General features: G+C 37.2%; 1 protein-coding gene across 3 annotated transcripts; it reads left to right on the forward strand.

The window, feature by feature from the left end:
- The first annotated feature begins 2,578 nt into the window (after positions 1-2,578).
- Positions 2,579-16,193, forward strand: Irk1 (Inwardly rectifying potassium channel 1). 3 transcript variants are annotated; one of them, XM_064692237.1, is made up of 5 exons: positions 2,579-2,901; positions 13,314-13,428; positions 13,880-14,600; positions 14,657-14,893; positions 14,960-16,193. In XM_064692237.1, the coding sequence occupies exons 1-5, from the start codon at positions 2,852-2,854 to the stop codon at positions 15,490-15,492; spliced, it is 1,656 nt and encodes a 551-aa protein (XP_064548307.1). In that variant the 5' UTR covers positions 2,579-2,851; the 3' UTR covers positions 15,493-16,193. The 3 variants fall into 3 exon arrangements, with proteins under 3 accessions (XP_064548307.1, XP_064548305.1, XP_064548306.1); XM_064692235.1 differs by lacking the exon at positions 2,579-2,901 and adding an exon at positions 8,308-8,417; XM_064692236.1 differs by lacking the exon at positions 2,579-2,901 and adding an exon at positions 11,819-12,109.
- Positions 16,194-18,080: the final 1,887 nt, after the last annotated feature.

An 18,080-nucleotide genomic window follows, 5' to 3' on the forward strand; every position in this document is an offset into this window, starting at 1 on the left:
AAAAAAGCCATACTAATAGACGCCCAGACATAACCATGTTTATTTGTTTTTTCAATTTTGGTAGGCAGTCTGGTATTTGGCCCATTGATTGCTTTCTTTGTTGATTGTTTGTTGGCGCACGGGACGTATGATTAATTTTCTAAATTTTTATTGCTGATTCTTGACTTAATCACGAACTGCTAATTTTAAATATTTACGAGTTATGCTGATAAGCAGGTTTCCCATATACATATGCCAAAAATTCCACTATCTTCAGAGACATTTCAGTAAGCTGAAGTTGAAGCTGTAAAATCGACTAAGAAAGTTCTCAACTGTCAAATATATTTGCGTTGAGTCATTTTGTTAAAATAAGATACACATGTGCTGAAATTGTATTTATTTTGCTTAATTCTTCCTGTTGATTCTTTGTTTCTGTTATTCTTTGACTTCATTTAAGATAAAATATTTGAAAAAACATTTTAACACATTCTTAAGGTTGGTTTTAAATCTCATGTTTATATTAATGTACAAATATACTTTATAACACAGCTCTTTGTTATAACATTTACATATCTGCAGTTATTTAACATATATGTATAACAACTGTTAGTAACAGGGCGCCATTTAAATTAGTCTTAACATAGGGTTTTTGATAGAAATATTTATGTAATCAGCCGTTATAGGCATGATATCGATGAGTATATCATGTGATTACAAGACTTTGTACTATACTCTGTACTATACTCTCTTGGCCGTGTGCAAAGCATGGTAGAGTATTAATTCTACTCTTTTTTTCTGCTTTTGTTAATTTTATTTGCAAACAAGCGGCGCTGATAACTGCAAATTAAAAAATATCTGATCGAACTGTAAAAGAGCAATAAATTTTCAAAGAAACATTGAAAATCTTATCTCTGGTCAGATATAGCATTTCCGATTCTGAAAAGTCTTGCCGTGAACAAAGTTAAGTGCAACTGACACTAATGATACAGATTGCATTTTTTAATTAAGTCTTATAATCAACAATTGGCAATAATGCTTAAGGCCGCCCAATGGCCACGCCTACAGATGAGTAAGGTTTGCAGTTAATTGCCATGGCTTAAGCCTTGTGTTGCAATAAAAGCCATGACAACAACAACAATAACAAAGCAACTTATTGAAACAGAGTCGCAGCTTTTCACATTTTTCATGTACTTTGCATATTAACATGCTTGAATATTACGTATACGCGACGTAAACCCGTTTTATGGCGCAGCCAACGCTGACGCTGACGTCGCCGTCGACTGCGACAATGCGCAGAGTTAATTGCCTTGATTTAGCGGCGAGAATTAATGTCTGGAATGAATCTCTCCGCAAAGCTGCCGAAAATTTACAGCTATTATTATTTGTTTGCGTTTGTCGCATGGCGCAACGTGCCGGCGTTTTTTTTCTTCGCATTTTGTGTTTTCCTTTTGTTGTTGTTGCTCGGTCTTGCTTTCGTTTTGTATTTGTGAAGTGTATGCGAAAACAAACAAAAACAAAATTGGTTATCAGCTGTTGTATTTCATTTTGATTTTCTGTTCTGCTTTTGCGTTGTCCGCGCAAATTCCTTAACAAGCGTTGTTGTTCTTACTCTCTTAGTGTTTGCTTGTGTTTAGCAGCATGCTGCTGTCTCTGCTGCTGCTGCTGCTATCGGCAGCGACGCGAAGTCTGCTGCTATCGGCTCTTCAATATGATACTTGAAATTGAAATAAAAAGCAACAATGCTGTCAACTGAGCATTTCAGTTTGGATTCAGCCGTCTTCGCAGAAAGTAATACATCTGCGTCATAGCGCAACAGCGACGACTGCTTCTGTTTGCGCGCGCCTTCTCTCAGTCACGCGCTCTCTTCGCAACAGCATCTCTTCTACGCGGCTGTACGATCTCTGCGCTCAGTTCGTTGCACGATCGGCAGCGACGCTGTAAAGTTATTTAAACGCATTTTACATGCAACGCCAGTTGTAAATCAGACGCCGCTTAAATAATTACAATCGGATGAACTGTTCAGCAAATTAACAATAACAATAGAAGCGACAAAATACCGTTACCGTTAAAAACACCGGCAAACTCAATTCAAACGTAAATAGTTCCGCTCTGTCGGCCGGAACAGACGCTGTGTATATAATGCGCGTTTTTGTTTATTTCAAAATAAAAACAATATTCGCTTTTCCAACCACAAAAAGAACGCATTTCTGATAAAGAGCGAAACGAGAAGTATTCGCATTGTGTGTGTTTTAAGAGAGTTGCTAAACAACAACAACAACAACAGCATCAATAAGCTAGCAATATAAAAATTCCCATAACCCAGTATCCAGATCCAGCGATAACGTCACCCGCGGGGACCAGTATTATAAAAAAGTGCTCGAATCTTTTTGTTTCTAAATACAAATATCAATTATTATAATTGTAACTCATTTGTTGCTGCTGCTGCTGCCGCATCCACGTCAAGGTTGTAACAGGAGCGGAGAGCTTTTTATTTTTTGCTAGCCGTTCGACCGAGGAGGAGCTGTCACTCGTCAGCAAACACACATACATACATATATACATAGTTACATACATACATACGTATGTAAAATATAACAAAGATACAAACATATTTCGTATTGATGTTTGTATTGTCGCCGCGCCGCTGTTGCTGCTGACCGTCCGTTACATTTTAGTCGCCGCCGCGATAGCGACGCCGCGTGTTGTCGCCGCGTTTTCGCCGACCTCAAAACAAAAAAACGCAAAAAAAGACACAAAACTAAAATATACATATATATACAAAACTCACACACACATTTTGTGTTGTATAACGGACGCGTGTGCATTGAATTTAAAGCATCTTCAAATTTGCACGCATTTCCTTTTGGGCAACATGAAGCGTCTGATGACCTGGGAGCGCGATCTTGTCGATGCGATGTACGAGTAAGTTATGCATACACACAGACACACGCGCAGATTTGAAAGCTGGTTAACTGTTTGCTAAACGATTGTGTTTATCGCCTGTAATTATTAATAAGTAGTGCTGCAGGTTTTCAAGTGCATTTTTGTTTTGCAACACTGCTGTTTGAGGTCTGTTTCCAATGTCGCTCCTTAAGTAACAAACTTGTTTCAGCTGCATTGAACTCGACTCTCGACAGCTATGTACAGTACAGCGCAGCAGCTGCCAAAAAAAAAAACATCTATGTTTTATAATATGTTTCAGTGTCGAATACAAAGCATGAGAATGCGCAACCCAAAACATTGCATGGCAACAATAACATTAGCAGCAACAGCAGTTTCACTCTTATACTGCTGCAGCTGCTGTTTGTTTATAAGAGTGTCTGCATAACAAACGCGTGCAATTCTGCTGCCTGCGCCGGTCGCTTAGCATACTGTACTCTCAATGCATTTTTCTCACTTGCCTATGCTCACACCCACGCCAACTCTGACAGACTCGTCCTCTTCTCTTTACTCTTTTTGCTGCTGAGCCTCAGGAAGTTTTAACATGCGGCTCAATCATTCGCATTGAACGCCAAACAGTTTGGCTTAGGAGTGTGGTAAATGGGCAACGTTATCGGCAGGGGGCGCTTTTCATGCCGTTGGTGGAATTTAAATGGCGCTCATTACCTTTATAAATAAGTTAGAGGCCGGTAGCAATGCCTGGCGCTTACTTTGCTACCTAATTTATGAGCCGCAAATCGCCTAGTTTTAAAGTATTTGGCACTGCCGCACGCCTATTTGTTTACTTAACTTATATGTATGTTTCTTCATAAACAAATAGATTAGGTTAATAGTACATGGGATTATTATGCATAAAGATAGCGAATAATTTAAGGAAAATTAGGACTTATAATAGTTTATACATACTTGCCTCAAGGCAAACATACACTCACACACCCTTATACACATGTATATATATATATATAAATAAAATAAATAAGCCAAGCCTTGAAAATAAATGTTTAACATATTGTGCAGCACTGTCTGTTTCACAAGTACACATAACATATGTTTCTCAAGACTGGCTGACACAACTCCAGCCTTTGAGCTGGCTGTACCTGCTCCATGCCCACTCAATGCACGTCTTTGTGTCTTTATAAGTAACTGTCATATTGACTGTGTATTGAAGGTGTAAATGATAATGGAATTCACGTTTTTTGTATATAGTATAATATTTTCAACTTAATAATTGATGGCAAGTCGAATGCCATATCCACAAGTTGCACTTGCATGAAAATTGCGCATTTATTTGCAACTACCGTTACTCGTACTGTTTTTGGCATGTGGGTTACTTTTGTGCAGACTGTACCACATTTGAAGATGTAGAAAGCGTGTAGTCATTAGCCTAACAAGTGGCGCATGTTGACGTTTATTTTAGATGCTCGCTTAACTGTTTCAACCAGCTGACAAGTCGGGGCCCAGTCACATGCCCGCCATATGAGTATATATACATAGATATACATACATAGTTATTATACCTATTAGTATTTACCCGGATTATTGTGCGGCTGTGTACTTTTCAGTATTATTTACAATCCAGACTAAGTGACAACTGGCTAAAAACAGATAAAAACCTGGCCCTGACCAATTCACGTTGATAAGGCCACGCAAGTCTCCCCCTACCCCTCTCCAAATATTGCGCATTTATTAGCACTTAGCCGGAGGTGTGGAACTGCGCCTGGGACCTGTCGTGACTCATTAAAGACGCCGCCCGGGCGACACGCTTATTGGGCATGTCGTTCCACAGAGACCCAAACAGTTGCAGATTGAGATACACAGTTACCGAGAAAGATTCATAAATATAGTGATGAATCGACATAAATTGAGTTACTTTGCTTATTTGTTCAAGTATTCACGTTTATGTGGAAAGTTTAATAATGTTTCAGCGAATTTCGGAAACTGTTAATTAAATATGCATATACAGACGGCCGACGCCTCGAGCCTGGAAACGTTTTGGAAACGTCTTGATTGTAATCTTTCAGTTGATGTGCCTTATTTGTATGGAATATTACCAGAGACAGAGGCGTTCGCTAACTCAAGTCGAATTTCAAATGGCAAATACATGTCTTTGCTAATTATATGCCACATTCATTAACTATTTTTATATTTTTGGCGTGACTAAAAACTCAAGATTAACGGCACATATAGGCGATTTTAATTTTAGAACTGAGCTGTGTCAAAGATAAAACTTAATTAAAAAATGAAACGAAGCAAGAAAAAAAAAACAGCAGGAAATGAGTCTGAGCGTTACGTTAAACTTAACTATTATTCAAGTTTCATCAGAGCTAATCAGTTCTCTGAACTCACTTATATATAAAAAGCTATACTGAATGTCTTATCAAAATGATTCACTTATTTGAACTCTCAAAAAACACTTTGAGCTTATCATAAATTTATTAACATAATTATATCAAAATTATTCAGTTTAAGATAATTATTAAACGGCGGGTAACAGAAAATTTAACATCTCATGTTAATATCATCTGACATACGATATTACAATACTATCGATCAGTCTATATATAACAATGATTAACATTGTTTGCTTAATAATTGTGCTAATTATTCAAGCTATGATTAGTTTATTTAAGAATCTGGTACTAAAATCTATAGATCTTTCCATCTTCTAACGATCCTTTGATCATTTTTAATACTAGAACAAATGTGATACAAAATTAAGGTCAATCAATGTTAATATGACTTGGTATTTCACCCAAGAAAGAATCTATTCCTACTGATCTTTCCAACTCCTAACGATCTTATGATCTGTTCTTAAGCAGATCATATTGAGCAATAGAATGAAATATAACATAAACTAACTGAACTTTCACGATCCAAATGTTGGCGATCTAACGATTAATGATCAATGATATATTAGCTAAATACCTACGATAATTATTGGATAATTGTGTAATAAACCATCTAAAATCACATGCTAATATGCTATTGTATATCGTTTAAATGATAAAATAATATATTACCTAAGCTTGTTTACAATCTTGCGAACATTTATATTGATACGTCGCCTGGCTGAGTAAAATGTTGATCACCTTTTAGCGTCCGAGTGTTAAAACTTCAACATGAAATGACATTTTCAACATGTGCTCGGCATGATGTGTCTTACATATTATAAATTAATTTGAAACCTGTTCAGATTGCGTTTCTGTTACCAGCTAGAATTGTGTGTAGTACATGCGGCAACATTTAACGAGGGTTCTTTGAACCTCTGTTGCCCAGTGGAACAGACATTATTACAAGGCCAACTTTCGTATCTCTATTCGTATCTTAGTGGGAGCTAAAGGAAGACAAATAAAATAAAAAGCTGCTACTGTATTTGGCCACATTTTAGTCATAATCATAGTTTTAATTGTTTCCCGCCAGCAAAACTTGACTACAAATTATTGTCTCAGGTGCGTCACTCTCTTGACGTCACATCGTTGACAAAATCTGCTTTTGGTTGTACCGATAAAGGGTATCAACGGCTGTTTGTGTTGTTAAGTTATGCTTTCTTTGTAAAATTACTCATAGATCTTATGGCACTTGGGAAATTAGTAAGACTCGTGTACTTTTCGAGCGATTCTTCACTGCCGCAATTCTTATGATACGGGTAAATTTCATTCTTATGATACATTCCGCCGATAAGATATATGCCTTGGGCGGGAGGGCGCTTCTGATTATAATCAGATATCAATTATTATGGGTTGGGACAGGCCCAAGAGCTTCAAGATCTAATGAACGCTCCGTGCTTGCAGATTTAAAGTGTACAAATGTTTACTTAACTTCAATAAAGAATAGAAAAAGTAAACTATATTATGAAACTGTTGAGGACCCAACGCGCCAGCCCCTTTCATAATATCAACTGGGATGTGGGGGCTATTTTTAATCGATCGAACACCCAAATCTCTCGCATTTGCATAGACGGCGGGCGGTGTAAACCGGTTCGAGCAAAGCGGAATACAAGATATGTTTGTATTTACATATATAAAGATATATATTCTATATGCATGCGCTTTCAGCATGTGTATATGTATATGGCAGACATTCTGCGTTTCGAAATAAATTTGACAAAACATTTCCACATGCTATATATGTATATCTGTATAGATGCGATTGAGGTTCGGAATAAAGTCTATGGCCCATTAAACAGACAACAGATTACAGCTCTTCATTTTAAAGAAGGTTTGGATTACATGGGGTTTATTTGACCTGATTTTTCATTTTATGAGATATAATGAATATCAATATTATAGGAGAACGACTTTACATATAAGACGCACATTTAAATAGCACTCGACACTGTGATACTTCCCGCCAACACTTAGATAACTTATCCATCCAGCACAGCACTTAAATGAAATTAAATTTTATTTACCTCTGGAATTTAACAATAATCAACAAAACGTGTCTCTGGACACTTGTCATACTCATACTGAACGTACATACGTAAAAATAATGGGCCAGCCATTGGGCATTAGATATTGCATACACACATAGAGATATATGTCGATATCTGTTTGGCAACCTGTGTAGGCCTTAATGCATATAGAAAGCCAGTCATGGCTGATAACTGTCCATTGGATATATGCGTCTGTAACTGTTGAGTGCGGCACCAGGTCCCGATCGACAATGCGAGCATGTGTAAGCGAAATGATTTCTGTTTGTACGAGTCTTGGCTATTTGGTTGTGAGTGTGTGGAACGTAGAACGTATGTAGATCGAGTGCGGCCAGAAAGACAAGAGATATCTGGTGGTAAATGTGTGTGGGGGTACGGGTACCAGTACGGGTGTATGGCTACTCGAAGCGGGGCGCTGTTCGCATAGGAAATCGTATTTGACTACAACGAATTTCAATTTGACTTCTCAGTTGGTAAAATGTGGCTCGTTCGTTCGGTTCGCATGCGAAAACACAAACAGAAATACAAGTCAATCAAATACGCTTTATAAAGCTGATCACATATTTGTGCTGAGTTGAGGGCTCTTGAGTTCTGATAAATAAGAAAACAAAACCTACAACAAAAAAGAAGTACTTTCAAAAGTGTTTCACAAAATGTTGAGAAATGACTTTAATGACTTCTTGGGCTGGGGCTACACGGCGCGTCGTCGCCTGCTGCAGAAGCATTGTATATGTTTTATTTTTATAACAATGACAAACTAGAGAACGAGAAACAAAAAATACGAATTACAAACAAAACGTCTCGTTCGATTTGAATTTTTGCGCAAACGTAAAAACCCTCCAACGCAATTCAACATATTTCATTTTTAACTCAACAACAACAACAACAGTTTTTACCCTCAACTGAAGTATTCTTAAAGAAGTACTCAATACAAGTATCGTTCCGTCGATAACGATAACAACAACAACAACATGTCGGAGCTACGACGCAGTTTCAGTCGCCTATCGACGATTGTTTATCGGGCAACGCATTCCAGTGAACAGTCCTGGTGCGAGGAGCTGTTGAGGTAATGTTTGGCTACAGTGAATGCTCGCGTGAGCGGACAGCTTTTATGTCCGTCTCTTTTGGTCTGCTAAAGAGCGATGTTAAGAACTTGACAAAATCACATGAAAACATGTATTCATATAGATATATATAGTATATAAAGTTACAAGTATTTTCAAAAAAGTGTGTTGGTAATAAATAAAAAAGATTGTGGCAAACATTTTCCATTTTGGTAGTCAAAATTTGTAAATATGTGATAATTATCGATTGAAATCTCCCTTTGAGTTGGTTTAAAGGCTCAAGGAAAAGTAAGAAACTGTTCAAAAAAAAACAGTCCGATCGCGAAGTTTTCCCTGTGTATCGATTAGTAAGAATCGTTTATCGATGACTTCGGACTCTTCTAGCAGCTATTTAGTATATATGTATTTTATATTTTATTTAAACAAGTGTGCAGCTGTGCTCTGTTTAAGCTAGTTAGTATGTCTATATGTTTATATAGATCGATGTGTGTACATTTCATTAAAGGGAAAACAACTCTTTAATTAAATGCTGCCACAAATATTTGCATGCAACGCTTTTCCAGGCGCTGTTTACTGCCTATTATTGCCGCTGGCAATTGTTTAAAGCATAGCTATAAATATAAAGGTACATAAATATATGTATATAAAGAATACATATGTATAAGTGTGATCTATATAATATATATACTGAAACATCTGCTTTGCTATAATACAAAAGGAAGCAGCGTTTAAACAAATTTGTTTACACAGCGCACACGTGGTTCAATGTCCAAAGGTAGCATTTGCATTTGACAACTCTATCGATAGTTTATGTAGATATACTTATAAATATATATAATTACATATAATATATTCATACCTTTAGACTGTAAAATGCAATTTTGCATATGACTTTTGGCATTTACATTTTGGCACTGCACTCGCACAAAAACGAAAATCATATTTAAATTTACGATAAATGGCTTGTGTTATTGTTGTTGCCCTTTCTGACATGATTTATGTGCTATATACTAGTCGAGACAGATAGATAGATATAGATATATAATATATAAACATATAGATCGTGACAAACCTGCAAATAAGGTTCACGGCTCGGACAACTGCCTCTCTCTTAAGTTCAGTTTTGGTTATATATCATTTTGTAGTTCAGCATGTTATATTAACAGATTTGTATACCCTTTCAAAGTCAATTGTGCCTCGGAATTACGGATTTTAATATGGTTCAATTCAAACCCGTTTTGTAGCCTTGATTAATACATACAAATTGTTTGAAGACATCGCTTACTTTATATAAACTGAAAATCATTTTACCACTAGTCCCAAATGACGTCAATAATTTATTTACGACCTCGGTCAACTTTATATAGTCAGCTAACTTTTTACAGTTTCTGCTCTTTAGTTGCATTGCGATTATGGATTGTTTGGCAATTGGCCAAGAACTTTTCAAGAAGTGCATTTGAGCGAAAACCCTCCACTGATTAGCCATAACTTTCGCAATGTCTAAGATCAGGTTTGCCTTTTATTATTGTTTTTATCTCGAAACATTTAATTGCGTGCAATTAAGCAACTTTACTTATCTATATTATATAGATCCATGTCATAATGTTTAGGAGCTGAGCTGAGTTTCTTGTCAAATTTATATACAAAATGTTTGCATATACCTTGAGTGTTTATTATTTAATTTATAACTAATTAATAAATATTTTCAAGTTCGTTTTTGATCTTTGTCATTAAAAACTTTGTATTTTAATTCGTTATCCACAATTTGTAGCATTTCAGCTGATCTTTCTTGATGTTATTCAAAACCTCTCCGAATGACTCAGTGCAATTCCATTGAACTTGTCTACCCGCCTTTGGCAACCACGTTAAGATCTACGGCAGAAACTGCCTTTGCCAGTTTAGTCATCTGTCCATAAGTAATGCAAAGTTGCAGTTCACAAAATAAAAACCAGACTGATCTAACAGAGAATTTTCAACTAAGTTGTACCCTGTATTCAGTTTCCCCTTACGCTAATATATGTACATATGTTTGTATTGAATTATATGCACCTACAAACACCCTCTAAAACACGCGAACCAGATTAGCATGTGATTAAACTATACACTCTTGAAAAAAATGTTAACAGAATGTAAAAGTCTCACTTGATGTTTTGAGAACCATATAGAAGGGCGATAAATATTGCGAGGAACGAATCAAGTGAAAAGTAATAAACAAGACGTTTTTGAGTTTCTGAAAGAGAGTGCGTGAGTGATTGCAAAGAAGAAAGAGAAAGTAGAAATGTGTAAGAGAGAGAGAGAGAAGGAGAAAAAGCAAGTAAGAAAAAACGAGAGATAGAGAGAGAGTAAGAGAGGGAGAGAGAGAGTAAGAGAAAAAGGGAGTAAGAGAGAAAGAGAAAGACAGAGAAAGTGAGTGTACGAAAAATAGAGAATGAGATCACCAAAAAAATTACAAAATCTGTCTTACTTGATGTAATGAGAACCGTATAGAGATACAAGATATATCCATGAGCTCTAATTATAGTTTCGATGGAGCAGAGTGAACGCATTAAAATAGTTCAGATAGACAGGCGAATGAACACATATTGATTTAACTCTTAACACTGATTATACTTTATAGTCCTTTGTTTTCTGCTTCTGCTTCAGCTATACGTACATCTCTATATACCATTCCTAATCATTACTTATGTACAGGGTATAACAACGCTTTAAAACCCGGTTTATTTGCATGCGATTACTTAGAAAACAACCACAAATTTCGAAAGCTCAAACCAATAAACGTTATTGTCAAGTTCGATGGCAATTTCTACGAATTTTTGCACAGCTTAAACGTTGGAGCAACGCTCGGCAAACGATTTGTCAACGTCCGGAGTTGACATCAGCATAAATAAATAAATAATCTCTCAGTTGTGAGCGTGCATCAGGAGAGGAGACAGGTGCTCAACAGAGCTACTCTTTTAATTCTCTTCAATATAAGAGCACAAACGTTTAGCTAGAACTCTAAAAACCAACTATCGAGTCCATTGATCATTTTTTTTTAGTTGCTTTGTTGACTGTTTCTCATTACAAATGCTCTCGTGAGCGCGCCCTTTGCATTCAGAGCTTTGAGTATAAGCTCAAGAGGGTATTTATGAGCTTTAATTGTGTGGTCCCCATGTGGGGACTTTTGCATAAGTAGGCAGAATGAAGCGAACAGCGCAGATAAAGCGTGAAATTGCAATGCAATGTAAGAAAGAACTGCAACAAGAGCAACAAATGTCAGCTGCTGTCGCTGCTGCTGCTGCTGCTGTTGTTGTTGTTGTTGCTTTGAATGTAAGTAGCGTTTCAGTTTACAGTTAAATTCTGCGATTACAGCAACAATGGCTGAGCGCAACTGCAAACGGCCGCGTATCGAATCCGTCTCACAGTGCGAATTTGACTCTTGATCCGTGATTGTGTGAAAGCTTCCGACAGAAAGCTCCGGCAGAAAGCACATGTGAATTTCTGCATGAGTTCAGTTTATTGAGGACGTAGCGGAAGGATCGCCGAAATATAATATTTAGCATTTTATTTGTTTAAACAACTGATGAGTCTGAGTGCATCTTATATAATTTTTTGACTTTAATTTTTTGACCACATTCTTACTTTTAATGCACATCTTTATTGGCTTTGTGATTGTCCTGTGCTTCAGCAGCGTTTTAGCACAGACTCTGATCTGGTAATTGGTTTAGTTATAGTGTATAAAATATTAAACAAGACCTTAAATGCTGTCTGGATAGCAATTAGCTCTTGAACCTCTCGGACAGTGCGTCTTTTGTTGTTTAAAAATAAAATATTTGTATTGTGCTCGTGCATATCTCTTTATATATAATGTATGTAGATATGCACGAATATACACTTCCCGTTTTTGCCACGATTTATCAATCACAATGGCAATGGAAAATCTTCTGTTACTTTAAGTATTTATCTCTTGTTGCCAGTCATCTGTTTTTACACTCCCCACTTAAATATATATACATATGTATATATATGTAAATAGGTACTTAACTTAACTATCCAACTAATATGTGTTTTTTTCCATTATGTAATTTATAAATGCTGAAAATTTTGTAAGAGGAATTTAAATTGAATTCCCAAGAAAAGGGGAAATTGTTATCTACATACTTAATCACGTGTTTCAAAGAATTGTTCGGGAACCAACTGTGACAAATATAAAATTGACAGAGACGACAACAGATGTGAATAGAAATTTTAAAGAGATAGACCATAAGTACATATACAGGCTATCAGTTCTACTGATAAGAGTACATAAATAGGACAACAAACCAAACCTAGGTGACACAAAACAATTACATCTATGAATACAGTAGACGCTCGCTTTTAGAAATAACTTTTATTTGCGAAAAGAATTATAAGTCTATAAACAAATTTTTAAAAAAAAAATGATTTTTTTTTTTAAATTATTATAAAATTAAAATAAGTATTATTCAAATATTAAGAAAAACGAAGTAATATTTGTAAAAACAAATTTTTGCGAAAATTGAAAATGCTAAATTGATGGAATATGTCTTTAACAATTTCAAAATTATTTTAAATTCGCGAGATTTTAATTCTCGAATTAGAGTAAAGAAAGTGCAGAGATTATATAAAAGGCAACCGCAATGTCACAGAAATAGACCTCCTTAAAGGCACACATACGCACACTCTTTATATATACCAATATTTATAATCCCTTTTAAATATACCAATATTTATAATCACTTCGCTCAAGAGGGGAAATTAAATTATATAAAAACCCAAAACAGAAAAAGTCCTCCTTAAAAACGCACACACACACATACAGACACTTTTATGTGAATCTGTTCGATTGCTTAAATCTCTTAAATAACTGGACTCCCTTTTGCTCTCTTCCTTTCACATAGGTATCGGCAGACACGTTTTAGCTCGCGACGTGTGCGTAAACGTGTCGTCTTCAAGCATGGCGAGTGCAACGTGGTGCAAGGCAACGTGGCCAAGAGACGTCGCCGCTATTTGCAGGTGAGGAGTCCGTTTTACATTTAGCCAAAGACACACACGCTCACGCTCACACTCACACCCACTCACACGACACGCACACGCATTGATTTGAAAACATGTGCGGATTATGCAAATGAGGCCGATTTAAATTTAGCTGCGCATATCTAATTCAAGGGGAGCTCCTTTTTACCTTGGCTGCCGTTAAAGTTAGCGGCGCGAACCACTGACTCGTGCGGTTCGTGAACCTGCTTCTTTAACGCCGGTTAAAAATTAAATAAATTAGTTTTTTGAATAATATTATTTATATTAAAATAAGCTCATTTAACATTGCAAATTGGTTCATTTTAATATTCAAAAGCTAAAAAGGTTCGGTTCCAAGTTCGCTTTATAGTGAAATATAACCTGGAATTTAAGATTTGAACCGGTTCGATATTGCCCTGCACTAAACACATCTCTTCCTCTCTCCTTCCAGGACATCTTCACCACACTCGTGGACGCACAGTGGCGCTGGACGCTGCTGGTGTTTGCGGCCAGTTTTGTCATCTCCTGGGCCTTCTTCGGGTTCATCTGGTGGACGATTGCCTTTGCCCACAACGATCTGGAGTACATACATCTGCGCAATACGCAACCGGAGCTGATTGTCAATATGACGCACACGGTTTGCGTGACGGAGGTGAAGGGCATAATGACGGCCTTTCTATACTCTGTGGAGACGCAAACGACCATCGGCTATGGCAATCGCTATGTGACCGAGGAGTGCCCGGAGGCGATATTCACCATGTGCATCCAGTGCATCACGGGCGTCTTCATACAGGCCTTCATGGTGGGCATTGTGTTTGCCAAGCTGTCGCGTCCCAAGAAACGCGCCCAGACGCTGCTCTTCTCGAGGAATGCGGTCATCTGTCACAGGGATGGGACGCCATGTCTGATGTTCCGAGTGGGTGACATGCGCAAATCCCACATAATTGAGGCGCACGTGCGTGCCCAGGTCATACGCAAGAAGGTGACCAAGGAGGGAGAGGTGCTGCCCTTCTATCAGCAGGAGCTGCATGTGGGCGCCGATGGTGGCGAGGATCGGCTGATGTTCATCTGGCCGACGACCATTGTGCACAAGATCGATCGGAACAGTCCGCTCTACATGCTCTCCGCCTCGGATATGCTCAAGGAGCGCTTCGAGGTTGTCGTCATGCTGGGTAAGTTGGGTCAACAGCAGCTACACTTGAGCCTGGGACTAATCCTTCCCTTACAGAGGGCGTCATTGAGTCCACGGGCATGACCACGCAGGCGCGCAGCAGCTATCTGCCCTCGGAGATACTGTGGGGCCATCGCTTCGTCAATGTGGTGTCCTTCCGCAAGGAGACCGGCGAGTATGAGGTCGACTATACGCTGTTCAACAACACCTACGACGTGGACACGCCCCTGTGCAGCGCCAAACAGCTGGACGAGCTCAAGTCCGAGTGCACGCGCAGCGCCAAGAGCGGCATAGGTAAGTCCATCCTTTGATTACCCACTGCCAGCAGATATTTATCATCATTGAATTTATAATTTTCAGTGCCATTTGCGGATCGGACGCTCTCCGCGGCCAGCATGTTTCAGCGCATTGCCTCGGCCGCTTCTGTGGACCATCTGGATCCGGCCAGCGATGAGTCTTTGGACTCGGGCCGTTTGCAAATACGCTCGCATTCCATACCGAACGGCGTCCTGGCCAGCGAACTGGAGCCGCTGAACAACAACAATAACAACCACCACCACAGCCAGAGCCACGGTCACGGCCATGGCAAGCATGGCGCCTTGTTCACCATGGGCGGCCACAATATATCCATAACGACCACGGCGCCGAGCATACCCAACCTAACAAGTATTAATGAGAGAACCAACTCCGGTAATTCCATAAACAGCAGCAACTACAGCCACAGCAACAGTCTCAGCACACTGAACACGATTGCTCCATCCGCTGCACCAGCTGCTCCCGCTGCACCTGGCAACGGCAATGGCAATGGCAATGGCAGCGCCCGTGCCAAGCAATCGAATCCGCGACGACTGAGCATCAAGCAGGATCAGCTGCCCATCGATTCCATCTGCTGATATTCAAACCGAGCACAGCGAACCCAAACTGATGTTGTATTCTAAGTGTAGGCTCCTAGAATTCTAATTAGACTATATACATACATATACACATATAGATAGTTAGTTTAAGCAGAGGCCACTCAGATGCGGCTCTCTTAGCTGTGACATCCTAAAGAACCCCTAAAGAACCAGATGCAGATCCTTGAAACGTCTCTGGCTTGTATTTTGTAAAACATTAATTGATTTTAGTGTATTTTCTGCGTTAGTGTTAGTTTTTAATGAATTTACTATATAAATAAGCATCAAATTGATATTATAAACAAATACCATGAACGATATAATGAAACCAAAATGCTGCAACTTCCTCGTATGAGCGTATAAACCCTATACACTTATCCTAGCTAAGTATATACATATATGTAAAGCTCACAAAAATGATATAGTGCAAAACAACAAGTTATATGAATTTTAAAGCTACCTTAAACGATAATTGTTCAATATCTCAATTACTCAATGATTAGTCAAATATATATGTACACTTATTCAAAAAAAAAAAATGCAGATTGAGCTTTGAATTGTTATTAAATACTGTGTGGACAATAAATGGAATGAGCATATGTGAATGTTAATTGATGTATTTTATCGACATATTAAGTGTCACAAAGATTGTAAAAATTAAAAGACCGAAAATATACCTGAATGAATTATATACACAAGAATTCCTCGTTTTATATTCAAATTAACCTAGACACAAGTGTATTTTTTGTAATTGTGTTCCATTCGAAAAAGAATGCCTTTAATTATTTTGTTTTGGCTTAATAATTTTATGCGCTGTTACTTTTTCTAGCATACTTTTAGGAAGCCAAATATATTTTTAAAGCATAGCCTATTGCAGAGCAGACGGTGTTATTTGCTTGCTAAGATTATCCAATATGAACTCCAAAGTGGCTGGCAACTTCGGAGGATCGAACTTCATTTAAACATGTTATTTTAAAGTTATTAAAAATTAAGGAATTCAAATATCTAGCTAATATATTACATCCGTTTGTTAAATGATATACCAGTTTGGACTCGTACGGATGGAAACAATCGATTGGCATTCAAAAATCAAGATTCTAAACTTCTATAAAATTTTTAAAAAATAGCAAAGCCTTACGGCAAAATTACAGCAAAATAGGGTTGGTTTTGAAATTAAAAACTCAAAATTTGCAATCGTCTCTACAGAATCAAAACCCCAGAACGGTTAACATTTTAAAATGAGACTCCATTTGGCTAAGTTACGATCAGTTCAAAATTATTTGGATAAAATGGTTATCACAACTGTTCTTAAATCAACAAATATTGAAACATAAATTAGTTGAGCTTTCCAGGTGCAAGTTTCTAAAAACACTTTAGCGAGCAAAGCAACTAATTGTGAAATTGTGCGGAAAATCGCGAAAAACGTTTGTGTAAACCTTTTTTGTTTTCAGTCCGATCGGCGTCGGAACCATTTTCAAAGAACTTTGCTCAAATTTAGTTGAGGGGAGTCCATCCCTCCTTGGTGAAATTGGGGGTAAATGATCTAATAGGTTGACATTTATTTCTAAAAATCTTTAAGAAATTTCGCTTGAGAGAATCCAAGCCTTCTCGGTGGAAGATGCTACAGTGAAAATTCCTTATTCCTAGCTCTTGTGGTTTTGGCTGTGCGTTGATCACCAATCACATCAGTTAGTCAAAACAAAAAGTTTTATAAAAAGAGTTTTAGACGAAATAAGCTTGAGAGCCTCTGATCGAGACTGTAAATAGGTAAGCTCTTAAGAAATTATATGAATTTTATAGATAAAGATTAACAAACGATGGTGTTTATATTATTTTTGTAAGTTTCTTTCTTTTTATTCAGTTTTTGTTTTTGGGAAATGTTTGTATATTTTCTGAAGCATACAAGCTTTTCACATAAAATCTACATGCCCAGATATAGACACATTCATACAAGTGGGTATTAGATATATTTAATGTTTGGACTTAAAATATATCCGTCAATCTGTTAATCAAATTTACTCAGCTTAGTCAATAAACTGTTGTTATGGATATCAGATAATAATATAACGATTTAATTCCTCAGATGGAGCTGGATAGTCCTCATTTCATCAACTGGTATCTGGAGATCCGTTGCTAAAAAGTTGGACGCATTGAAAACTGAGGAAGAAATGCTTGAAATATTCAGAACATAAGTACTTTTACTTTAAATGTATGTGTTAATATAATATGTAAATGTATTTCATTACGTATGTGTTTGTGTGTGTGTAAATATTTATAGACATAGTATTTAATTATTTAGTACAATTTACAAACAAATAATTTCGCGTTTTTTTGTGTTTTTTTATTTTGCGCACATGTTTTTTTTTCTTTTTTTTTTTAATTTCTTTTTAGTTTTACATTTTGCGATAATTATTTTGAGATGCACGAAATTAATTGCAACAATTTAGATTTATGCGTATATGTATGCGTGTACATATATTAGGTATATGTATTTAACAATAGTTTTACCTGTTTACTTTTGAATCTGATCTCTGCGTACAGTTATATAAATAAGTTCTTGTTTTTATGCAATAGGACATTTGTAAGAA

The sequence above is a fragment of the Drosophila montana genome, unplaced genomic scaffold (assembly GCF_035044405.1).
Source record: "Drosophila montana isolate Dmon_TW-CO22-7 unplaced genomic scaffold, ASM3504440v1 contig_3541_1, whole genome shotgun sequence".
Classification (NCBI taxonomy): Eukaryota; Metazoa; Arthropoda; class Insecta; order Diptera; family Drosophilidae; genus Drosophila; species Drosophila montana.

What these genes read in the sequence shown, in the direction of transcription:
- Irk1 (XM_064692235.1), top strand. Translation starts at nt 8,323, where the DNA reads ATGTCGGAGCTACGACGCAGTTTCAGTCGCCTATCGACGATTGTTTAT. An exon ending in TGGTGCGAGGAGCTGTTGAG is followed by an intron (nt 8,418 to 13,313) that starts GTAATGTTTGGC and finishes CCTTTCACATAG; the next exon opens with GTATCGGCAGACACGTTTTA. An exon ending in GACGTCGCCGCTATTTGCAG is followed by an intron (nt 13,429 to 13,879) that starts GTGAGGAGTCCG and finishes CTCTCCTTCCAG; the next exon opens with GACATCTTCACCACACTCGT.